The following is a 26,884-nucleotide window of genomic DNA, read 5'->3' on the forward strand; positions in this document are numbered from 1 at the left end:
CAGTTTTTGGTTATTATGCGTAGAATTACTATAAACCTTCATGTGCAAGTCTTTGTGTGAACATATATTTTAATTTCTCTTGGATGATTACCTAGGAGAGAGATTGCCATATCATAACAGAAACTTATGTTTATATACATGTATATTTAACTTTATAAGAAACTGTCAGGCCAGGTTCGGTGGCCCATGCCTGTAATTCCAGCACTTTGGGAGGCCGAGACGGGCAGATCGCCTGAGCTCAGGAGTTCCAGACCAGCCTGGGCAACATGGCGAAACCTCGTCTCTACAAAAAATACAAAAAAAATCTAGCCAGGCACAGTGGTACATGCCTGTAGTCCCTGCTGCTCAGGAGGCTGAGGTGGGAGAATTACTTGAGCCTGAGAGGCAGAGGTTGCGGTGAGCCAAGATCGTGCGGCTGCACTCCAGTTCTGGCCAACAGAGTGAGATCTTGTCTCAAAAAAAAAAAAAAAAAAAAAAAAAAGGACCTGCCAAACTGTTTTCTGAAGTGATTGTACAATTTGCATTACCACCAATAATGTATGGAAGCTCCAGTTACGCTGTATCCTTGCCAGTAGTGACCTTTTTGGGTGTCTACTCTCTCCCTCTCATTTATTGCTCTAGGGGAAGTCAGATAATGTGTTGTTAGCAGCCCTGTGGAGAGGCAGATGAGGTGAGGAACTGAAGTCTCTGGCCAATAACCAGTGAGGAACTGCGGCTTGTCAGCAACCATGTGAATGAGTTTAGAAGTGCATTCTCCAGCCCCACTTGAGCTTTATGATAACTGTAGCCCCATATGACAGCGTGGCTGCAACCTTTTGAGTGACCTTGATTCAGAACCACCCAGATAAGGGGCTCCCAGATTTCTGACCCTCAGAATCTATGTGAGACAATAAATGCTTGTTGATTTAAGCTGCTACGTTTGGAGTAATTGGTTGCATAGCAACAGATAGTTAATGCACTGAATGAAGACACTGGTGTGAAGCTCAAGGGAGATGTCAGGTCTGGAATAGAGATTTCGTGTGAAGCCATGAGACAGAGTAAGTTTTGCATGTTTAGTGCTTTAGGCCAGAGCTTCCAACCCAATTTCTGCATCCAGAATGTCTCTGATTATCGCAAAGAATATAAACAATTTTCAAAACAAAATTCACAATAGAAATACAATATTTTGGGGGTAGGGAGAGGGGGTCATATAGTTAAATAATGATAATGTTGTCTCAATTCTCTAAAATCTAGGAATCAGTCTCCGTATGATTTCTCTCCATCTCTTTATTGGCAACTCTTATTCTGTATTTTATAGTATTCTATTCCTTTGGCAATTTTCAGATATATACAAATTATTTACCTCCCACTCTTTCTCCTCTTTCTTCTTTTTTTTTTCTTCTGGAATCCAGCCTTAGCATTTCAAAGAATGACCCAAGTTAAAACCACTCCCAGGGAGAATGGATTTAAACAGCCTGATATGGCATGGTGGCCTTTGAAACTGATCAGGCATAAAGAAAAAGTGGGAAGCCTTTATTCCTTTCTCCCATTTGACCCCCAACTCTCAGAAAGTACATTTATCCTGGAGATGTGAAGGTGGGGAATGTACGGGTATGGAGAAAGTGTCTTAGTCCATTTGTCTATTTGTGTTGTTATAAAGGAATACCAGAGGCTGGACAATTTATAAAGAAAAGAAGTTTATTTGGTTCACAGTTCTGCAGACTGTACAAGAAGCATGGTGGCTGCATCTGCTTTTGGTGAGAGCTTCAAGTTGTTTCCATTCATGGCAAAAGAGAGGGGAGACATTGTGCAGAGGTCACCTGGAGAAAAAAGAGGTAGAGAAAGGGGAGGGAGGAGGTACCAGGTTCTTTTTAACAACCAGCTCTGGGAAGAACTCCCGTGGGAACTAACAGAGCAAGAACTCACTCATTACCATGAGGATGGCACCAAGCCAGTCATGAGGGATCCACCCCCATGATCCACACACCTCCCATTAGGCCCCACCTCCAGCACTGGGGATTGAATTTCAACATAAGATTTGGCAGGGCCAAACAAAGCATATCCAAACCATAGCAGAAGGACTTCTGGCTAATGGCTCATTCATACGGCATCTAAAAATGCTGGAGAAATAGGGAGTTACCTTGGTGACAGAGAGCTTCCCACTGTCTGAACAGTGACTGGGACTTGCTGCAGTCCCACTGAGGCCTGGGCTGTACTTAGAGAATGAGGATGGACAAAATTCTCCCACACTCCATTTCAGCCAGAGCCCAGGGATAGGGATGATATTAGTGGAGAAGGGGTGTTGAGATAATGTTTGTGGTTAGGTTTCACTCCTTCCCCTTAAATGTATTTTCCATTGAATAGCAGCCAAGATTTTAGATGAGGGCAAGTGGCACTACTGCCCACTCCTAGAAGGAACAATGGGATTCCTGTTATCGACACTGTTAGAGTGAACTAAATATGGCCTGAGAAGGACTCCGTACTTCTATATTTGAGTCTGTGAACTAACCGTAACCTAGCTTAAAAGACAAGATAGAAAACCTAACTTGGGAATACACACCTGTAACAATAAGTGAGTCTTGGCCATTCCCAGTGGCCACACTTCAACCACTCATAGAGTGTTGAGTGTTCAAACTGTGTTCAAATAAGGCAAACGCCAACCTGCAAGCAATCCAGCTATTTCTGTACCTCACTTCTGATTCCTGGATGTCACTTTACTTTTTTTGTCTATGAATTTGTTCTGACCACGAGGCACCCCTGGAGTCTCTCTGAATCTGCTGTGATTCTGGAGGCTGCCCGACTCGTGAATCATTGCTTCTTTTTGCTCAGTTAAACTCCATCAAATCTGATTTGTCTGAAGTTTTCTTTTAACAATACCAAAAGCATCATCCTAAGGAAATCTCCTTCCCTTAATAAAAGTGGCTTTGATTCTCTCCCAGCAAGTTCTTCCACTATCTGTAAAGCTCCACATGGCCATTTATACAGATACTCAGAGAGAATACCCAGAGGTTCTGAATGTACTACCCTTACCTCTCATGGCAAAATAGGCCAGCTTTTTAAGGATGAATATCTTTAGGCAAACCCATGCAACATAAAAGATCTCATAAGACTTCCCCTGCAAAATTAGGGTAGGAAGTTATTTCATCATCTACTCTTTCACCTCCCCATCCTGCAATATACATAAAACTGAACAATTCTATCAATACAATTGCTTCTCTTTCCTTCTTGTACACAACCTGTTTCTCCCATGAATCCTTTCATAGTTCATTACTGAAAGCTTTCTGAAATGGAAGTGGGAGGAGACATGTGCAAAGCAAAAAGAAATGAAAAAATGTTAAACAAATTACTTTTCGCCTGTGAGATTTTTCTCCCTTTCTTGGCAGTATTATTTGCCTAGTCTATTGACGTTTCAGACTAGAGAAAGATTAGCTATAGTTGTACCAGCAGTTTCTTTATCTCTCTGAGGGTTCCAGTGACAGAGGTTGTTAGCTTGAGAAACAGGATGTTTGCATTATTGATTAGACCACACTGTTTTGACTGAAATAGCAGAGAATATTCTTGGCTGCTTTACATGTGTCAAGTCAGTTTGCTTCTTGTCCATCAGTTATAGGGAGCTTTTGTTGCTGCCACTGTGTTAGATGTCACATCTCAGGTGATTCTTTCTGACTGTCAGTCACCTTATCTGTTGCTGTTGATTAAAAACCTAATCTCAATCAAGAAATTTTCTGTTGCCTGTTTTGGTGTTTGTGACCAGGGGATAGTTGTTTTGGTGCTTTGAGCTGTTTCTCATAGATTCTTAGAGCAGGATGTTTCAGCTGTTTGGACAGAGGGGAGGCTCACAGAACTAAACAAATAACTTTACCATTTTCGATTTAGTTGTGCTAAAGGGACAGTTGAAGATGAAAACAAACCATATTGCTCCTTACTTAATTCCTGTAATGTTTAATAAAACAATGTTATGCAGTCATGGTTCTCAAGCTTTGACTGATGAAATGCAAATTTCTGGGATCAACTGAGAGAGGTTTTGGTCCAGAAGGACCAGGGTAGGATGGGACCCAGGAATCTGTATTTTAAACCACACCTTAGTAGTTCTGATTTTAGACGAAACACGAGATGTACTTCAGGAAACACAGCTACACACCATTAAAGAGTCAAGTAAAGATTAGACAATTAGGGTGTTAGGAGCCTCAGGACAAGTCAAAGAAAATGTTGAGGGAAAATCCCAGTGCTTCTAATTTATAGTAACCAGACTGTTAGCAAGTTAATGATATGATTTATGTCTATTTTCTCAACTTTGGTTGATACACTTCATAAAGAGACACTAGATAATTATGTCTAATAATAATCTAAGCAAATTTAAAATATTTAATTATCATTGATTGAACATTTTTATTAATATAGATCACAACAATAGAGAACCCAAAAATAGACCTCAAAATATTTAGGAAGTAAGTAGTATTCCAAATTAGTGGAGAAAGAAGAGTTGATTATACCATATATGTTATTACAACAACTGGCTTGTCATTTAGGTTTAAAAAGAAGCTAGATTTCTACTTCATTTCCAAAATAAATTACAGATGAATTAAAGGGCTAACCCTAAAATAAATAAAACTGTATACAGTCTAGAATAAAGTATGGGCACTTCTTTTTAGTAATGCACTTCTTTTTAATCTTGGCATTACATAAACTCTGCAAGTCTAAAAGTAAAAGATACATAAACTTGACTACATAAAAACTATTGTAAAACTACCATAAAAGAGTCAAAAGTCAAACTTAAAATTAAAGACAGAATTAAGAACTTGAGAAAGATTTTTGAACAGGCAGTTCACAGAAAAAAAATTCACAAATGACCACAACTTATGAAATGATGTTCAGTCCTGCTCAAAATTATTTATGTGCAAATAAAAATAAGGTATTGTTTTTCATCTGTTAGTTCAACAAAAATTAACATATTTCATAGCATTAACTTTGAGGAGGGGTGGAGAAGAGTGAGTACCTGAGCAACTTCTACTTAAGTTTAAAATACTCATATTCTTTGATCCAACAATTCCACTTCTAAAAATTTATTCTAGAACTATAATTATATATGTAACCAGAGCAAGATGATAATTATAATATTGTTTATAATATTTAAAAACTGGAAATGATGCAAATGATCATTACTAGAGTGCTAGTTAAATAATTAATGGTCCTTATATTTTGTAATATTCAAAAATGTGGGTTAGATCTGCACATTTGGATATGAAAGAAACGACCAAGATACATTGTTATGTTTTTAAAAAAAGAAAGAAGGCAAGGCACTAAACACTGTGTATCTTGTGTTTCTATTTGTATACAGCAAACCTCCAGAAAACGTATGTATATACATAGTAAATTTCTGGAAACATTAAGAAATTTTAAAAAATAAATACCTTTGGGAATGGAATTAAAGATTTTGGAGTAAGAGGATGACTTATTTTTCATTGTGTATACTTTTCTACTACTTGAAAATTTAAAATTGTGTAATGTATCATTAAAATTACCAAAGAAAAAGCCACTTGGAAATGCAAGGATTTTACATACCTGAGCTGTTCTGATTACAGCATAATGTTTGTGATCATCATATTTTGCTATTAGAAAGTTCAAATTATGTTGAATAAAACAAACCAAGTAAGCCTATGAAACATTTACAGAGATGGTTATTTAAAAAACTTCAGCATGTAAATGACAAAACTTCATTAGGAAAAAAATTCATGTATTTAGTGTAGCGTGTACATACTTAACTGTGTCATACTGCTTTGCAAGAAGTCCCTGACCTGTATACTCTACAGGGCTCTCAGGACTTTGCCTAGTAAAGGTGGTGAGTTGCCCTGTGTCATCCCAGTTTTTCAGCCAGTCTATCGTTTTGGTGACAGACACTTCAAACTTTAGCTGCTGGGAGGCAACTGTCGATGACTGAGGAGTGGTATTTGTATCCTTCACCCACCAAACCCACTCTTACCCAGAGTAAAGAAAATAGAACTATCAGATATGGATTAAAACTATCAATAATAAATGGAAGCAGCCACATGAAATAGTGAAACTTAAAAACGCGTTTTTGTTTTTACTTTCCCCAATTATGAAAGTAATATATGTTTGTTACAGAAGTACAGAGAAGTCTAATTTATACCATACTAACAGAGATTCTCTAAGCACAAAGGCAGGGGTTCCTCTAATTTTTGTATTCTGTTTGTTATTTTAAGGAGAATTTCAACAGGGATGGGGACTTAAATATAATTTGTTTATACATACATAGAGTGCAGAAACATAAGAAAGAAACTGGAAACATTGCTTCTGAGTAGAAGAATTGAGGGCATGGGGAAGATAAGTCGGGTGTGAAAGGAACTGACTTTTGTATTATTTATGTAGCCACATCATTAAAAAAATTAAAAAACACTAAATTGTAAAAACTAAAAATTTTCATAAGAATTCCCTAATATTCATAATTCTTATATAGAAATGTGAAATAAAAATAAAATCCACTACGAAATCATAAGTCAAACAAAATAATTTAATAAGAGCATCCTAGAAACATTGTTTCTACATAGTCATTCAGATAAAAAAGAAATAAAAGGATGGAAAGAAGGCACGAATGAAAGAGAAATAATAGAACAAAGAAGAGTGAAATGCCTAAATGGAAAGATTGCCAAAATAAGTCTGCTACATTGAAAATATACTGCCAGTTGGTTGATATTTAAATGATAGAAATTCTTGAAGAATGGTGACATTAATCATCACTAGAAAGGCCTGGCATGGTGGCTCACGCCTGTAATCCCAGCACTTTTGGAAGTGGAGGTGGGTGGATCACTTGAGGTCAGGGGTTAAACCAGCTTGGCCAACATAGTGAAACCCCTGTCTCTACTAAAAATACAAAAATTAGCCAGGCGTGGTGGTGCACACCTGTAGTGCCCGCTACTCGGAGGCTGGGGCAGGAGAAGCGCTTGAACCTGAGAGGTGTAGACTGCAGTGAGATTGTGCCACTGCACTCCAGCTTGGGCGACAGAGCAAGATTCCGTCTCCCCCACCTGCCCCCCAAAGAGAAACATCACTAAGAAAACATGAATGGTTGGGGGGCATACTGGAAGGAAACAACGGAAATCTGAAAAGGTGTAAGAACCTAAACAAATTTGTTTATCACAGAAAATAAATCACAAAACAACTTTGCTTTCTCTGGTAAGTTTCTTTATGTTAAATAAGAGTTACTTTTTGCATCACACAGACCTTCTAAACTCTTCGCTAAAGAGGTCCTTGGTAGTTTGTATGTAAGTCAGTTCCTTACAGAAGTGGCACTGAGCAGAGTAGATAAAGATGGGAACTTTTGAAGAGTTATAATCTTTGTGTGCAAAAAAGAAGCCACAGTAGTCTGAAGAGCTGTGCAAGTTTCAGGATGACACTGGGTTGGGAACCTTGGAGCTAAGTGTCCCACACTTGGCAAGCCATGACATACATATTTTCTGTTCAGGCAGAAACTGAGCTTTACAAAAGTGAAATGAGAAACAAAACAAAACAAAACAAAACAAAACAAAACAAAACAAACAAACAAACAAAAAAAAACAGGCATGTATATTGAGAACCATTCAGTCCTTCTTAGAATTGCCTCATACCTTTCTCATGCATCTTTATTAAATTCAGACGCACATTAATTTTAGAAAAGTCTAAATAGGCGTGTGTTTTATTTTTCTGTTTCCTAGTGAAATAGTGGTATAAGCCTGGAAATGCTCTATATCTATTTTCTGAAATCTGTAGCTCTTGTTTAGGTAAATATCAGGTACTTAGCTAATTAAATGTCTCTTGTTTATGTGAAAGTGTCAAATTTCAGGATGTTATGTGTAAGGCTCGATAAAATTACGTACAAAATGACAGTGTACTCTCTTTTCATAGGCTGACCTTGTGGTCACCATCACCTAAAAATTGCTCAAAACAAAAATGACCTAAAGGTTGAAACAAGATAAGATCAAATTGACGTCATGGTAATTATACCAAGTACCCTTCAATCATTGGATGGAATTTCCTGTTGATCCCAGGGCTTAGATGCTGGTGGAAACACTCTGCTGGTATAAAAAGCAGGTGAGGACTTCATTAACCGCAGTTACTGAGAACTCACAAGACGAAGCTAAAATCCCTCTTCAGAGCCACAGTCAACTGCGCTGAACACATCCTGCAAAAAGCCCAGAGAAAGGTAATATGAATAAAATAATTTTGGGGGATTTTAATTGAGGAGTAAAATATTTGAAAATATGAGGAAGATTCCAGAGTCTCTGCATACACCTTAATAAGAAGAGAGACAGACTTTTACTCATTCTCTTTTCAGCACTCATGATTGAATTGGGAGAAAGTCTGTAAAATTTGGCTGTGATCATAGGGTAAGATGCTATCTAGCAGAAACCAGAAACCCAATGTCTCCTGCTGGGATGCTTGAGTGCCTGTCAGGATCTAAAAATTTTCCTCAAGAATTATTGGATGTCATTGGAAAGACATTCTTTCTAATGGCTTCCAGGAGCCAGACAGAGGGCAAGTAGACGTTATGATATTGTTTTATTATCCATTTTTAAGTGATGTATAACTATATCTTCAAGCTGGCCCATGATAAAGTGGCTCACTTGTTCAACTGAATGATCATAGCTTCTGATTATCTTTTGAATAGATGTTCTTAGGCAGACTTGAATAGTAGCAGGGAATTTCTTGAACGTCATTGTTTTCATTTTCTTCTTTAATAAAAATCAGAGTTGGTAGTATTTCTCTACCTATTATTCATGAATTTGCAATGATAAGTCACTTGCCCAAGTCTCATTGAGTAGTTCCAATGAGTTTCTGGAAACTTTTTTGCAGCTAACCATGGCTATCTTTGCATTAACACGAATTGGCGGCTGATTGGGAAACAGAGACTAGAAAATAAAAGTTTTTTTGTCCCTCCTTATTAGCGTCGAAGAACAGGATATGGGTGCGTGTGAAGAACTATGGGCTGACACTATATGGGTCCCTTAGCAATGCAGAAGCTGCCTTTCATCCCATAGGAATTTTGTTTCCTAAGCTCTTCAATCTTTTTCCCAGTCAAAAGTCAGATATTTTGCCTTAGAAAAGGAATCATTTAAAGTTTCTGAAAATATCTTTTAAATAATTACTTGACTTAATACCAATTCAATTATTCATAATATTGGTCAACCAAATTGCATGTAATATATTGCTATATTCTTGAATTATTTAAGAAAGACAAGAGTGGTCCTCATTTATAAAGGGTTCGTGGTTTTTCATTTTAATTTCAACTTTGGTTTTCTTAAGTTTATTATTTTTCTTTTTTGCAGTAAGAGTCATTGAAATTTTAAGTGAGTCACATTTCTTACCATTTCCTGCTGAAAAGGGTAGCATGTGAGAAAAATGTTAGAAAAGCAATTAATTATGTTCCAGCGCAAATTTTCAGTTTCAGTGTACATTTCTTTTTAACGTGAGACCCAAATTTACATGAAAACTCAAAGTAAGAGCTGGGTAACAGAAATGGCTAACTTAGGAGGTAATGTACATCTTGCTTAAAAACAGATCAAAGTAATCTACTTTCACAAAGAGAAAATTTACAGGAGTGAACTTACATTTCTATTGAGAACAGCATGGTTCATAGCACTAAACTTCATTTTTCCGGATTGTGAATCCTAGAGTAGTTTGCTATCAACTTTTGATCTTTGCAAATTCTGGATTTGGCGTATAATGTTACAGCAGTGCCATTGTAATGTTGCACAAAGTAGTCTAGCAATTTCTCGGTTCATCAGACTTAGAGATAACATTGTAGAAATGATCCAGCATCTTTAATACTCTGTGATTTAAGGTGGGGCACTTAGGCTGAACTAGGGGTAGAATCAATGACAATATTAGAAATCAAATTAGACAACATAACTGAAACAGCATGATTCATGTGTGACTCCAAGTTATAAAGGAGGACATGGATTAATGGCATACTTCCAGGCTATAGGGTTAGTACAAGTGGAAGGACACTATCTTAGGATCAGATTACTTTCTGAACAACTTTGGCAAATCGTTTAAATTCTCTAATGTGTAGTTTTCTAATATATGACACAGGTGTGAAGAAAATAAAGCAAGTGAATGTATGTGAAAGCCAATGCTGGCTGGGCAGGGGGGCTCTCGCCTGAAATTCTAGCACTTTGGGAGGCAGAGCCGGGGATATCGCTTGAGCCCAAGAGTTAAAGATCAGCCTGGGCAACATAGAGAAACCCTGTCTCTACAAACAAAACAAAACAAAACAAAAACACAAAAACAAAAAATCACGCTCAGATTAGCTGGGCTTGCTGGCACACTCCTGTTGTCCCAGTTACCTGGGAGGCTAAGATGGGAGGATCACCTGAGCTTGGGAAGTTGAGACTGTAATGAGCAGTGATTGTGGCACTGCACTCCAGTCTGATAGACAGAGTGAGACCATGTCTCATAAAAAAAAAAAAAAAAAAAAGAAAGAAAAGAAAGAAAGCCAATGCTTTTTCCCCTTTCCCTGATCGCCTGCTGTTCCCCACTGCAGACAGTTCTCATAGCTTGAATAATTATAAAATACCTGAACTTGCTCTCTTTTCTTTTCATTTCTTTTCTTTTCCTTTCTCTCTCTCTCTGTGCCTTTCTTTCTTTCCCCTTCCCCTCCCCTCCCCTCCCCTCCCCTCCCCTCCCCTCCCCTCCCCTCCCCTCCCCTCCCCTCTCCTCTCCTCTCCTCTCCTCTCCTCTCCTCTCCTCTCCTCTCCTCTCCTCTCCTCTCTCTTTTCGAGACAGGGTTTCTCACTGTCTCCCAGGCTGGAGTACAGTGGCTCTATCTCAGCCCACTGCAGCCTCATCCTCCCAGCCTCCAGTGATCCTCCAACCTCAGCTTCCCAAGTAGCTGGGACTACAGGCCCATGCCACCATGCCCAGCTAATTTTTGCATTTTTAATAGATACGGAGTTTCACAATGTTCTCCAGGCTGGTCTTGAACTCCTGGGCTCAAGTGATCCACCTGCTTTGGTCTCCCAAAGCGCTGGGATTACTGGCCTGAGCCAATGGGTATGGCAAAAATGGCTTTTTAAAGATAGTTCTGAAGAAGGTGAAGTCAAATAAATATGTAAAATAAAAAATACATTGGTAAGTTATATTAAACTGGCACACAATAACGTTGCTCTAAAAAAAGATATCAGCATCTTATTTAGGGATATGTCATCTGAAAACATCATTTAGGAAGCTCATTGTAAAATGTAAAGATTTAAAAGCAGTACAATGAAGTGGTTCAGAGCTAGGAGTCTGGAATTGTAAAGAGACATTTTAAAATCTTGGCTCTGCCAGTAACTAATTATGTGACCTTGTATAGATTACTTCATCTCTATAATTTCTTTACAAAAATGAGAATGATACCACACAGGATTGGTCATGATGATTGAATGTATTTGTGAGTTCAAGGTGCCCAAATAAATGTCTGGCACACAAGTGCTCAATTAATGGTAGGTGTTATTTTTTAAAATATACGACATTATTGTTACCATATCCAGTATTACAGATACTGTGTTGAATGCTAATCCAATTTTGTATACTTTGTTACATTTCCTGTAATCAGTTAACTTAATATGTGACCCTTAATATAAAGACCCTCCCCACCCAACCTACCATATGCACAGAGGAGAAAGTAGAGGCAAGATTGTGGTTCTATATCTCAGACTTTGGAGCAATGTTTGTTATAAGAGAGTGCAGTTGCACCAGTTATTTATTGTGATGCATCAAGTTACCTGAAAACTTAGTGAGTAAAATAACAAATTATTATCTTTCAAAGTTCCGCTGGTGGACTGAGTTCAACTGTGCAGTTCTTAACTCGAGTTTCTGGTTCAGTGCAGTCAGATGGAGGCTGCGGCTGGGGTCATCTGAAAGCTCAGCGGGGCTAGTCATCCAGGGCGGTTTCTTCCCTCACATGTCTGGTGCCTCAATACTTCTTGGCCTCTTTCTCCCTTTCCATGTGACACTTTTATTATCTTCATGTGGCTTGGCCTTCCCACCCTGTGGTGGTCTCAGTGTAGGAGCATTTCTTCCATGGCAACTGGTTTCTAAGAGATGGAAAGCAGGAACTGCCAGGTCAGTTAAGGGATATACCTACTACTTGCCCAGTGTCACTACGGCTGTATTCCTGATCTAAGCAGTCATAGGGCCTACTTAGGTGAAATGGGGTACAAAGATAGACATACCACTGTTTAATGTGGGAGTGACAAGGTCACACTGCAGATAAATGTAGGCTGAGGGGTATTTTTGTGGCCATTTTTGGAAAATACAATCTGCCATAGCAGTAAACACAGGGGCAACGAACAAGGGGCTTCACTTTGCAGCTCCTCTGCTCTGTTTTATTACAAAGAAAAAAAATCCTTTTAAAGTAAGATGTCAAGATTGATAAATCAATAACCCAGTCCTGTCGACCTTATTGTTGAAAAACTTCAGGCAAATTAAATATGGTTCTATGCTGTAGTGCACTTAAATGAGAATTCTGCTTGCTGTGTAAAAAGATGGCATGAAAACAGCTCAATTAAACATAACAAAATGTAATCCACAAATTTTTAAAGTTGGAAACAATTTTATATTTCTATAATGATGCACCATATAAAACTTTTCTGGGCTATGGGTGTTTTACTTTTTTGAATGAAAAATTGACGCTACCCATTGTTTTATTCCTAGTAGTATTTATTATTACAATAATGTTGACTTTTAAAATTAGGTACTTTTAAACAACAAATACATGTAATTTTCATTTAAAACAATATTTTATGGTGCGTGGAGTTTATCCTATCAAAACTTCTCATTGATTTTTGCAATGTAGATTTAGCATGCAGAGGATTTAAAAAATGCTGATGTGCTAGAAAAACCAGAAGGGTAATGAAAAAAGTGAGATTTTAATTGCATAATTGTGTTAGCATTATAAAGCATATTTAAATAACAGTTAAGATAGAATAAGTACATCTATTATAAGTCCCTTAAATTTAGCCAATTAAGAAGCTTCTCAAAATGTGATTATTTTAAGAATGGACATAAAAGAATTGATATTGTTTTCACAATTCTATGAGCCCTTCCACTTTCTTCTAAATACTGCTCAATCCTTGTATTTACCTTTAAAATAAATATCTTAAAGGTCATCATTTTTTCTATTATCCTTTTTATTTTTATTTTTTATTTTTGAGATGGAGTTTCACTCTTGTTGCCCAGGCTAGAGTGCAATGGCACCATCTTAGCTCACCACAATCTCCACCTTCCTGGGTTCAAGCGATTCTCCTACCTCAGCCTCCCTGCAAACCTCAGCTGAGATTACAGGCATGTACCACCACGTCCGGCTAATTTTGTATTTTAGTAGAGACAGGGTTTCTCCATGTTGATCTGGCTGGTCTCAAACTCCCAACTTCAGGTGATCCACCTGCCTCGGCCCCCCAAAGTACTGGGATTACAGGCGTGAGCCACCTCACCTGGCCTTTTCACTTCTTTTCTCTCCCTTTTATCTGGAAAATAAGTTGGCTCCCTTTAAAAATTTTGAGAAGCACAAACATTATTGAGTGACTGAGAAGTAGAAATGTGTAAAATAATGTAACTATGCTGTGTGCCTTCACTTGGCCTTATTTTCCTCTGAATACTAGGGCACTTTGTGGATCCTCTCTTTGCTACCTGCTGGGGAAATTCCATGGACTGAATGCATGAAGCTCCTGCCTGAATGTCAAAATAATAAAATATACCTTAACTACTCCGATTTTTTTTTCCATCAAGTACATGTTTTTATTCCCATTAATTTTTCCTCTATTTTCTTGTCCCTGGCCTACCACATGGCTCCATGTCTACAAATACTTTTATTATAGCAGTTGTCACTTCAGCTCACTTGCTTTTGTACTGGAGCCCTCGTTGTACCCTGAGCTCCTCAGATGGCAGGACATTTAGTCATATTTGTACCACCCATTCTTTTTTTTTTTTTCTTTGACAGAGTCTTGCTTTGTCACCCAAGTTGGAGTGCAGTGGCATGATCTAGGCTCACTGCAATCTCTGCCTACTGGGTTCAAACCATTCTGCTGCCTCAGCCTCCTGAGTAGCTGGTACTACAGGCATGTGCCATGCCTAGCTAATTTTTGTATTTTTAGTAGAGATAGGTTTTCACCATGTTGGCCAGGCTGGTCTCGAACTCCTGACCTCAAGTGATCCACTCACCTCGGCTTCCCAAAGTGCTAGCGACCATGCCTGACTTGTATCACCAGTTCCTGGTGATACAATTCTTGACACAGTTCCTGGCACACAGCAGATACTTATTTAAAGTTTAAAAATCTTCCAAGCATTCAATTTGGAGGTTACATTTTGCCCTTTATGACATTTGAACTCCTACCAAATTATCTAAAACTCATCTTTTAATAAGATACACAGTAATTATCTGTATCAAAGAATGAATGAATCAGACTGTAGGGGTATTAACCAGTCTCTCCTCTTCCCTTCAATCTTTCAGCCATTCCTTGCCACCACCATTGGAGAAAATTATGAGCTAACATGTTAATAGGTCTCAAGATCACGCTAGTGTCTGGGAGCACTGTTTGGGCATTTTTTGAGAAGAAGTGGGAAGCTGGCGGATCATTGAGGTTGGGGGTGTGATGCATGTATCATGAAAGACACTCACTGCTGCCTTGGGGCTCACAAGATGTTATAAGAACAAGATAAAAACCCACTTCCTGGAGCCAGAGCATATGAGGAAAGAAAATCTTTAGCCAGGTAGCCAGTTTCACTCCAGGTTGAGTTTCCTAACCACTGACCTGAGGCTCTTTAGATTCAACCACCTGGAGACAGAGGTGGTCATTTGGCAGAAGGTAGAGGTGAGCATGCAGAGCTCCAGGGACTGCTCTGTGGACGTTGGTGGCATGCAATCTAAACATCCATTTTCCTTTGAGACTTTCCACCTTCAAATCTTTCATTAAAGCTAAACTATTGTTATCTTCTCTGGACCATGCCAGATGCTATACTTAAAGGCTTATCCTCTGTTTAATAAACAATGGCTGAACCCCTGTCTCATACTAGGCAATGCACTGGGGCTTCAGAGCTTTACCTTCCTTGGGCTTCCTTTCATTAGTTATCATTCACTGAAGGCAGTCTATGTTGCCTCTGCTTGGTAGTTAGCAGGATTAGATGGGGCTAAAGAGGCGAAACCTTAGGTTAACCCTCTAGAAGTCAGTTAGACTTAATCCGTTTGACTAACACAAAGTTATGCCTCTAATCCTAGCCTAGTCATCTCAAGAATGTGTTATGAGTCATTTGAGCTTCCTGGTGTAGAGAGCGTAGATTAGTCACTCCAACTATAGCCACCACTAGAAAAACCACAAACCTCACCACTCTCTGGTTGTGGGGAGCAATGGCAACATGTTTGCAAGCAAAAGGCCAGGATGTTACATTGTTTCAAGCACTTGTAACCTTCTTGCAACAATTATTAATGTAGACATAGGGATGTGTATGTATGTGTATGTGTGTGATACTTGGTGTGTCAAGATATATATTGGTGTATGTATGGATTTAATGTATGTATATGGCTTGTATGGCACACTGGTAGAGTGTTTACCTATTTCATAAATCATTTAATACATTAATTATATATAATCACAATGAATAATATTGTACAAACATATGTTAAATAATAATGGTAAGTTATGGTAATAATATCCTTTTATACTTTTAAGAATGCTATTGGGCCGGGTAAGAGGGCTCACACCTGTAATACCAGCACTTTGAAAGGCTGAGGTGGGCAGATCGCTGAAGCCCAGGAGTTTGAGACCAGCGTGGGTAACATGGTGAAACCCTGTCTCTGTAAAAATATACAAAAAAATTAGCAGGATGTGGTGATGGGTGCCTGTAGTTGCAGCTACTTGGGAGGCTGAGATGTGAGGATCACTTGATCCCGGGAGGTCAAGGTTGCAGTGAGCCATAACTGCAGCACTGTCCTTCAGCCTGGGAGACAGAGAGAGACCCTGTCTCAAAGAAAAAAACAAAATGAAACAAAACAAAACAAAAACCAAAAAACCCTCAAACAATAACAACAACAACAAAAAAACCAAAACCAAAACAAACGGCATTGTAGGGGAGCCAGAGATCACCTCCAACCCCCTTTTACCTCTTAGTTGGCTCTTCAGCTGGATCTGGGAGCCAAATTGTCTCTTACATTAATAAGAGAGAAATATGCAAATTTTATTCATTTTACCTGTACATGGAGATCTTCACAAGAGAGTGAAGTCTGAGGAAGTGGCCAAAGCAAGATGCTTTTATACTTTTTAGACAAGTGACAAATTTGAGAAGAAATGACAACACAAAGAAAATCTGGCAGCTGGACATGGTGACTCAGGCTTGTAATCCCAGCACTTTGGGAAGCCAAGACAGGCAGATCGCTTGAGGTCAGGAGTTTGAGATCAGCCTGGCCAACATGGTGAAACCCCCTCTGTACTAAAAATACAAAAATTAGCCGGGTGTGGTGGCTCGCACCTGCAATCCCAGCTACTCTGGAAGCTGAGGCAGGAGAATTGCTTGAACCTGGGAGGTAGAGGTTGCAGTGAGTCGAGATTGTGTCACTGCACTTCAGCCTGGGTGACAGCGAGATTCCATCTCAAAAAAAAAAAGAAAAAAAAAAAAGAGAAAGAAAATCTGGCTGGGGCAGTGAATTTCTAGGGGAGTCAGTCAGAGATATGTGAGGAGGAGGTGTAAAACAGGTGGAAGATAAGAGTTACTTCATTGAGTATTTTTATTCTGGGTCATTGTAGCCTCTATTTCCAGGTCTCTGGCGATAAGGACTATTTTCTCACCCAGGCATGGAGAGGGTGCCCCTCCCAGAGGAATTATCATTGCTTGCTGCATGCAGAAAGCAACAGGTTCAGCTCACTCTTTCTGCAACTAACATTTCAGCAATGTTTTCAACTCAAAATAATCAATATACCAATCTGGTGTATTTTGGAATAGCGCATCCTTCACTCCTTCACTACCTTTTCCTCACAGAGTCACATTATTTCAAGAATCTAAATTGTTTAATATGAACTAAGAGACACCAGTTTAAACCCTGAAGCTATTATGCGTTCTTTATTAATGGTTTCTTTTGAATTTTTATGACTTTCATGTCTTAGCATAAAATGGTTGCTCCCTGTGACATATGTAACATTTATAGATTCACCTATTAGCCAGCTACAATTTTATAGCTGAACATACTCTCTCTAATGAAATTATATGAAAATATTTTATTTTACTGAACATCTATTCTAAATTGTCATTCAAGATTATCTTGTTCTTTAGTGTGAACGACAACTCTATATTAGCAGTTTTTGGTTGATACTATTGTCACTGTTCTAAAGTCCCAATTCCACGTAACTGTATTGATCATTTGCTTTGTACGAGGCCTTGTGCTAGGGTAATGGTTGATTAGAGGGGCATAGTTTCTATCTTGAAGAAGCTTTCTCAGTCCAAGCACGGTGCCTCACACCTGTAATTCAGCACTTTGGGAGGGTGAGGCAGGAGGAATGCTTGAGCTCAGGAGTTCCAGATTGGCCTAGACAACATAGTGAGATGCCCATTTCTTTTCATTTCTTTTTTTTTTTTTTTTGAGACGGGGTCTCTCTCTGTTGCCCAGGGTAGAGTGCAGTGGCACAATCTCTGCTCACTGCAGCTTCCGCTTCTCGAGACCCCATTTCTATTTTAAATAAAAAGAAAGAAGCTTTCTTTGTGGATGAAGAGATAGACGTGTACATAACCGGCTAGACTGTGGGGCATCATCTAAGAATTATAAGCTAAGTGACAGGTGAGTGCAGTGGAGGAATATATTTATTTTGTCTTTGGGGTTGGGTGAAAACTTCACAGTGAATCTGGCAGTTGAGCAGCTCCTTAAAAGACTCTGAAGTAGATGAACTGAAAAGGGAGAGAAAGAAGGCCAAGTTGCGAAAACTCACATTTTCTTGGACTCATATTATCTTGATGTGGTGGGTGATGGGATATAAGGGTATGCTGATGTGTATTGCAGATTAGTCTGAGGTTTCATTTACAGGGCCTATGAAGTTTGGAAAATACTCATGTGGAATATCAAAAGAGGCTGAGATTAGCAAATCTGACTTTAGAGTGAGCATATTTTTGCAAAATAGCATAAATCTCAGCAGAATTTAATTTTTCCCTCTGATTCTTAATATTTTCTTTTGAATTTTAAAACAGAAAAACCTGAGGGTGATTAGGCTGATAAAAAGATTTATTAAAATGCTTTCAAAATCACCTAGACTTTGAAGGTTATTCTGTTTTTACTTGGTTAATGTCATCTCTTTTCAAAATAAAGGCAAAGAAAGATAACAGTTTCTGCTACAGCAATAGTGATTTTTGTTTCACTTTTTCAATCTTCTCTTTACTATAAAGGCAATTCTAAAATGCGCATTGGCTTCATGCTTTCACATTCTGCAATCTTATTGTAAATGTTTCTCCTCTGAATTAATTCTGATATAATTGTTCACTGCATAATGGCTGAATTTTCATAATATATGAGCTGCAATATTAAGGCACAAAGATGATACTAGTTTAAAAAGAAAATTAGTTTTAATTCTGAAAATTTCCTTATGGCTTTGTGTATTCTCAAACTCCGTGATCTCAGAACCTGTTTACACTCTTAAAAATTATTGAAGAGCCCAGGCTGAGCGTGGTGGCTCATGCCTGTAATCCCAGCACTTTGGGAGGCCAAGGCAGGTGGATCACGAGGTCAGGAGTTCAAGACCAGTCTGACCAATATGGTGAAATCCCATCTCTACTAAAAATACAAAAAAAAAAAAAAAAAAAAAAAAAAAAAAAAAAAAAAAAAAAATAGCTGGGTGTCATGGCGTGTGCCTGTAGTCCCATCTACTTGGGATGCTGAGGCAGGAGGATTGCTTGAACCCAGGAGGTGGAGGTTGCAGTGAGCCGAGACTGCATGACTGCTGCATTCCATCCTGGGCAATAGAGGGAGACTCCATCTCAAAAAACAAAACAAAACAAAAAAATTATTGAAGAGCCCAAAGAGCTTCTATTCATGAGGTTATATCCATTAATATTTAATAGCTTAGTGATTATGTTAAAGTTTAAAAATATTTATTCATTTAGAAAAGTTCATCATATGTTAACAAAAATAACATATATTTATTTTTTTAAATGACAATTTTCAAGAAAAAAATTAGTGATAAGAGTAGCATTATTTTACTCTTTTGCAAAGCTCTTCGTTGTCTAGCCTAACAGAACACAGCTAAATTCTCATGTGCTTCTTCATTCAATCTGTTGTAAAATTACATGTCATGTAGCCTCTGGAAAATTTCTCTGAACACCCAAGAAGATGAAGAGGAAAAAAAGACAAACAACATTTTAGTATTATTATGAAAATCATTTTAACCTCACAGATCCACTGAAAATCTTTGGGGTTCCCAGATCACACTTTGAGAGCCACTAACTTAGAACAATATTTATTCAGTGTTAATTATGTATGAAGAGAAATAGAAGTCAAAATTACTTATGTATAAATATAACTATATATATATATATCTCAGGTAGAAATAGTGACATACATTTGTTTTAGCCTTTGTACTTACACAATCTGAATTTCTATACAGGTTGAGTGTCCTTTATCTGAAATGCTGAGGATGAAAGGTGTTTTAGATTTTAAATTTTTTTGGATTTTGGAATATTTGCATATACATAGTGAGATATCTTGGGGATGAGACCCATGTCTAAACATAAAAATCATTTGTTTCGTATATACATAGCCCGAAGGTAATTTTATACACTATTTTGAATATTTTGTGCATAAACAAAGTTTCTGTTAAGTACTTATATGTGGAACTTTCCACTTGTGTTATCATGTTGGTGCTCAAAATGTTTCAGATTGTGGGCCATTTCAGATTTCAAATGTTCAGAATAGAAATACTCAACATGTATTATAAACTTAGTTCTGCTGTCTGACAAATTATTCCTAAGAAGTGTTATGGATTAATATGAATATCTAGCAGAAACTCAGCCCTATTATGTCAGTCTACACAAAAAATAACCAAAAGTTTTGACTCATATGTACCTTTAAACCTCATTCTGAATTATTTTTTTTTAAACTTTTATTTTGAATAATTGCAGATTTAGAGGAAGTTGCAAAAAAAATGTACAGAGAAGTCCTGTATACCCTTCAGCTTGTTCCCTCATTGACAGTTATCTCGTATAACTATAGTGTAATGTGAATACTAGAAAACTGACATTGCTGCCACCTATACAGCTTATTCAGATTTAAGACACACACACACACACACACACACACACACACACACACACACACACACAATACTAGTGCCCTGTTACGCAGTTTTATCCCATGTGTAGATTACTGGGACTAACATCCCTATCAACATGCAGCTGTCCCATCACCACAGCTCCCTTGTGCTATCCCTTTAGAGCCACACTCACCCATATACACTTCTTTCCCAGTGCTAACTCCTTGGAACCATTAATCTATTCTCTATCTCTATAATTTTGTTATTTCCACAGTGTTATATAGATGGAATCATATAGTATTCAGCCTTCATTCTGCATAATTCTCTTGAGATCCATTCAAGTTGCTGTGTGCATCAACAGTGTGTTCATTTTTTTTTGTTGCTGGACAGTATTCCATGGTATGACTATACCATCATTTGTGTAACCATTCACCTGCTGATGGGCATTTGAAATATTTTCAGTTTTTTGGCTACTTTAAACAAAGTTTCTAGGAATATTTATATATAAGTTTTGTGTGAACATAGTGTTCCGTTCTCTGAGATAAATGCCCAAAAGTGCAACTGTTGGGGCATACAGTAAGTACATGTTTTGTTTTATCAGAAACTGCCAAACTACTTCCCAGAGTGGCGGTACCATTTTATATTCCCACCAGCAATGCCTGAGTTATCTTGGTTCTCTGCATCCATGCCAGTATTTGGTGTTATTTTTTATTTTAGCCATTCTGATAGATGTGTAATATGTCATTGTAGTTTTAATTTGCATTTCCTTAATGGCTGATAATGTTGAATACTTTGTGTTTATCCTCCATTAAATGATTGTATATTTTATATCTCATATATAAGTTTATAAATATTTTCTTAGGTATTATCTAGTTTAAGTTCCATGTTTTACAAATAAGGACATTAAGGCTTTGTAACAGGATGACAGAATTTAAAATTTAAATTCTAAAATTTAAATTTTAAAGAATTTAAGAAGATAATTTATTGTGATTATTATTAAACCAATTTCTAGAAGTTAATGTGAGAAATGGGAAGATTCAGTTATCTATCTCTTTCTTAAGGAGAAATTAAAAAAAAATTACATGATTTTAGTATATGTTGGGAGCTAAAAGCAGAGAGGTCAAGACACTGATTATTATTGTTAGTAGTAATGTTGAAACTACTGGGTGTTACTATGGCTGGTAAGCCAATTTTAAATTAACTGTTTTTTTTTTTCCATGCTTGTTTGCAGGAGCACCATGGATTGCTACAGAAAATATGCAGCTGTCATTCTGGTCACATTGTCGGTGTTTCTGCATATTCTCCATTCCTTTCCTGATGGAGAGTTTACAATGCAGGGTGTGTGACAAAGCTTGTGGTTTGAGTAATAAGGACAATACACATTTCTAGATGTACATCAATAACTCCATTAATTACATTTCTACCTCCTTTTCAAAAGCAATAAATCTTTGCTGCTGGATTCATATCTAGGCTCTTGTAGATTGTGAACATAAAATTAAATTAAGTTCAGAAAATGTGCAGTGAAAATGATATCTTACACAACTGTGTATGTAGCAGCCTATACATTTTCATCTGAAATAGATTCCTTTTTATTCTTTATTTGAGTCTTACAAGAAGAAAACCCTCCTTATTCAGTTAGCTCAGTTATTTTTTACATTTCTCCCAGAAGATTTGAGATTTTAACATTGCCTTTGTAGATGAATTTTCACATCAGTTAATAAGTGAGAAAAACGAAACCATTTCATACAGTAAATTTGTTTTGCTGTATTGTCTGAAAAATCTCATATAGTAGCTGATATAATTCCTTCTGCTTTGAAACTTGTGAGCTACTATTGGTTATGGTTTTTCTCTAGATAAGTGGTAATATTTTAATCCAGGTCCCAAGTGCAGGCGTCTGATCTAATATCAGTCTCTCTGCACTCACCAGGCTTTCTTAATTCCTACATATTTCTCTCTGTCAATATTTGGAGTTACTGTGGGACAAACAATAGCAGATTCTAAAGGGAAAAATATTTTTCCTCCGCGCAAAATTCTCCTTTCAGATGAACGTGATGTTTTCATCTGTCAAGTTTTGTGTTTCCTCTAGGCATACTGTTAGCATTGGGATAGAGAATCCATGCTTGAAGAAAGACTACAACTGAGATTTTCTCTGCATATCTGTGAAAATGTTTGTTTTTAAATTTTATTCCTCATGAACATTAATCAGTATAAATATTAAATAGATATTATAGATGAAGATTAACATGTAACCAAAAAGCACTTACTTAGTTTCCTTTCATTTTTGATGGAAAAATAATATTCACTATCCCCATCATAAGGAAACATTCGTAGTTTCTTTCCTTTGTTGCCTTGCCTTGCCTTGCTTTGCCGTGCTGTGCCTTGCCTTGCCTTGCTGTGCTGTGCCGTGCCTTGCCTTGCCTTACCTTGCCTTTTCTTTTGAGACAGAGTCTCGCTCTATCGCCCAGGCTGGAGTGCAATGGCGTGATCTCAGCTTACTGCAACCTCCGCCTCCCGGATTCTAGCGATTCTCCTGCCTCAGCTTTCTGAGTAGCTGGTATTACAGGCGCCTGCCACCATGCCCAGCTAAATTTTTGTATTTTTAGTAGAGATGGGGTTTCACCATGTTGGCCAGGCTGGTCTTGAATTCCTGACCTTTGGTGATCCATCCGCCTCAGCCTCCAAAGTGCTAGGATTTTAGGCATGAGCCACTGCGTTTTTTCTTTTTTTTTTTGAATCAGGGTCTCACTTTGTCACCCAGGCTGGAGTACAGTGGCACAATCTCAGCTCACTGCAGCCTTGACCTCCCAGCTTCAAGAAATTCTTCTGCCCCAGACCATCAAGTAGCTGGGACTACAGGTGTGCACTATCACGTCTGGCTTTTTTTTTTTTTTTTTTTTTTTTTTTTTTGTATTTTTTGTAGAAACAAGGTTTCACCATGTTGCCCATGCTGCTCTCGAACTCCTGAGCTCAAGCAATTCCATTTCGGCCTCCCAAAGTGCTAGGATTACAGGTGTGAGCTACTGTGCTGGCCTCATAGATTCTTTTTGAATCTTTATTGGATTATTTTACTCTGCCCTTTTTTTTTTTTTCCTGATAGATTGCCCAGAATGCAAGCCAAAGGAAAACAAATTCTTCTCCAAGCCGGGTGCCCCAATATATCAGTGTATGGGCTGCTGCTTCTCTAGAGCCTATCCCACTCCAGCAAGGTCCAAGAAGACGATGTTGGTCCAAAAAAACGTCACCTCAGAGTCCACTTGCTGTGTAGCTAAATCATTGACCAGGGTAAGAACCTCAAGAGCCCCAGAAGCTTTCCAACAGCCTAATCAGAGAAATGTTCATAGAGCCCACCCATGGGATTTAATGCCAAAGGTGTCTAATGACCCAGCCTCTGTTGAGCATTTGTACAGGTGGGGAATACATTTCTACCCATTAATTAAAAGAGTCAATTGTCTTGTGGGTATAGGCTGGATTTATTCAGAGTGAGGAGAACAGGGGTAGAGGTGACAAGGGGCAGGTTGGGAGAAAGTACAGCTTACTCATGCTAAAAATATCTCCTAAAAAGGAGACTGTGCAAATGTAGTATGCATCTATTTATTTCAGCAGAATGCAGACAATTTTATTTAATATTCTTCAATTTTGCCTCTATGTATATATGTATGTATGTATCTATCTATCTATCTATCTGTCATCTATCTATCATCTAATCTATACTATGTTTTTTTCCTTCCCCTTTAGGTCATGGTAATGGGGAATGTCAGAGTGGAGAACCACACGCAGTGCCACTGCAGTACTTGTTATTATCACAAATTTTAAATGTTTTGCCAAGTGCTGTTTTGATGACTGCTGATTTTCTGGAATGGAAAATTAAGTTGTTCAGTGTTTATGGCTTTGTGAGATAAAACTCTCGTTTTCCCTACCATACCACTTTGACACGCCTCAAGGATGTACTGCAGCTTTATTGCCTTCCTCCTTATCCTACAGTACAATCAGTAGTCTAGTTCTTTTCATTTGGAATGAATACAGCATTTAGCTTGTTCCACTGCAAATAAAGTCTTTTAAATCATCATTCAATGACTGAATTATCATTTTTCTTCAAAGTAAAGCCAATAGCTTTTGACAGCATTAATGGAAGAGAGTGGGCCATTGGGTGAGTTGGGACCACATGTGTTTGGTGACCTGATGGTTACCAAACTGTTTGGAGAGCCTTGCTGTTGCCACTCCTTCTAGTAGCATGTGAGTCCTTTCAGCCAGTGGGCTACTTATAAGACATTTGTTAGGGCAAGAGAAGAAAATATGAGAACTTCTATTTATATTCATTTTATATAATTTTATATGTTATATTCATTTTTATATAACTTTAAATTTCCATTTTGATGGATTTTATAAAAGCACAGATACATTAGTATGGTAATACATGTATACAATTTATAAATAAATAATTATCCATATATTGGGAATGTTTGACCAGAAACTTTTTACTGTTAGAAGGGTACAATAAAAAACAAACAAACAAAAGAAAAATGGAGAACCCTCCTCTAGGGTTTGGGAAAGACAAAATCACTCCCAGACTGAAGTTTCTATTTACTTGCTTTATGCCTGACTAAAAAATGCTCATCTTGTTCGTCCCTGGCAGCAAGGCTATAACTGAATAGTGGCCAAGGAAAAGGCATCATTGCACCCAATGAAAACTGGGCATTGCTCTGAAATTCCAGAGGCATCAGATTTTGTTTTTCACATTCAGATCTGGCTAAGAATGAATAAATGATGATGAAAATATTCATTTAGCACTCACTGTGGTCTAGGTGGGATGTCTGGCATATTCACTTTGTTTTTTAAATTGTTTAAGATGGCCAGGCATGGTGGCTCACACCCGTAATCCCAGCACTTTGGGAAGCCGAGGCAGGCAGATCACTTGAGGTTGAGTTTGAGACCAGCCTGGCCAACATGGTGAAACACTGTCTCTACTAAAAATACAAAAATTGCCAGGCATGGTAGTGGGCGCCTGTAATCCCAGCTTCTCAGGAGGCTGAGGCAGGAGAATCGCTTGAACCTGGGAGGCGGAGATTGCAGTGAGCTGACATCGTGCCACTGCACTCCAGCCTGGGTGATATAGAGAGTGAGACTCAGTCTCAAACAAACAAGCAAACAAAAATGCTTAAGAGTAGTGCCATGCTTCAGCGCCACATCCGTTGAGCATTTACACTGAGAGGTGGTCCTTACCTTGAGGACAATGGTATTATAAATATTAAATTATATTAGCCATGGTGGAGATCACAGTTACTCAAAAAAGTTCTACCCCTAATGGAGCCTGTAATTTAAAAAAGATGATCACACTGGTAACTGGCAAGGTTTTGAGAAAGAAATTTTGATCATCACCCATTTGTCAAAATTTTATTTCTGAGTGGCAAGCCAGTTCCTCGTTCCTTAGTAGGCTGGTAAACATAGCAGGTGTTAGGGTAAATAAGTTAAAATAGGAAGTGCATGTCCTTTTTTTTTTTTTTTTTTTTTAAACAGAGGCTCTGTTGCACAGGCTGGCAGTGGTGCGATCTTGGCTTACTGCAACCTCTGCCTCCCAGGTTCAAGTGATTCTCCCGTCTCAGCCTCTAGAGTACCTGGGACGACAGGCACATGCCACTATGCCCGGCTAATTTTTGTATTTTCAGTAGAGATGGGGTTTCACCATGTTGGCCAGGCTGGTCTTGAACTCCTGACCTCAAGTGATCCGCCTGCCTTGGCCTCACAAAATGCTGGGATTACAGGTGTGAGCCACAGTGCCTGTTTTTTTTTTTTTTTTCTTTTTTTCTTTTTTTCTTTTTTAAGTAGAGACAGGCGTTTTGTCCTGTTGGCCAGGCTGGTCTCTAACTCCTGGCTTCAAGTGATCCCTCACCTCAGCCTCCCAAAGTGTTAGGATGATAGGCATGAGCCTCTGTGTCCTGCTTGTGCATGTACTTTTCAAGAAACATGAAAGGACACATGAAGACATTAGTCCATTTCTTCATTTATTTATTATACTTTTATTGAATGTATAGTAAATGTTGATATTTTGTTAGATCACTGGGATTTAGACATCGGGAATCTCTGGAAGATAAGATTGAAAAAATACAAAACTGCTTAATCAGAGAAACAATGGTGGTGATCATTGGTTCATTCAAATATTTAGAAGATATTGACTGAGAACCTACTAAGTGTCGGGTCGGGAGAGCTTGTTTGGAGGGCTCATCAATGATGGAAAGCTTCTGAAACTTCTTGGCTAGAATGTCCTTGTTCATCTGGGACCATCCTATTTGACAGAAAGAATGGAAGAGGCACTCGAGGAGTAAAGAGAGAGGAAAGGGACATCCCCCTGTCCATTTAGCTCAGCCAGGTCAACCCTGGTGAGCGCTAGGATGAAATGTCACAGCCATACTTACCTCCTGTCTTACCATGTGCCAGGCTGGGTGCTGATCCAGTGATGGCCAAGATGAATAAGACACAGACCCTGCCCTGAAGCAATTCACAGTCTAGTGCAGAAGGGTAGCATAAGCAACAAATTATAATCAACAGCGATGTACACTATGGGAGAACAGTGAACTTTGATGGCATAAAGGGAGGGATGGCTTATTCAGCCTGTTGGGGCTTGTCATAGAGAGCTTCACAGGGCAACACGATCC

At 38.2% G+C, this 26,884-nt stretch overlaps 1 protein-coding gene across 1 annotated transcript; it reads left to right on the forward strand.

The window, feature by feature from the left end:
- The first annotated feature begins 7,799 nt into the window (after positions 1–7,799).
- CGA (glycoprotein hormones, alpha polypeptide) lies at positions 7,800–24,305 on the forward strand. The gene is made up of 4 exons (XM_010387953.2): positions 7,800–8,176; positions 21,466–21,572; positions 23,332–23,516; positions 23,970–24,305. The coding sequence occupies exons 2-4, from the start codon at positions 21,473–21,475 to the stop codon at positions 24,045–24,047; spliced, it is 363 nt and encodes a 120-aa protein (XP_010386255.1). The 5' UTR covers positions 7,800–8,176; positions 21,466–21,472; the 3' UTR covers positions 24,048–24,305.
- Positions 24,306–26,884: the final 2,579 nt, after the last annotated feature.

This window comes from Rhinopithecus roxellana, chromosome 4 (assembly GCF_007565055.1).
Source record: "Rhinopithecus roxellana isolate Shanxi Qingling chromosome 4, ASM756505v1, whole genome shotgun sequence".
In the NCBI taxonomy this organism is placed as follows: Eukaryota; Metazoa; Chordata; class Mammalia; order Primates; family Cercopithecidae; genus Rhinopithecus; species Rhinopithecus roxellana.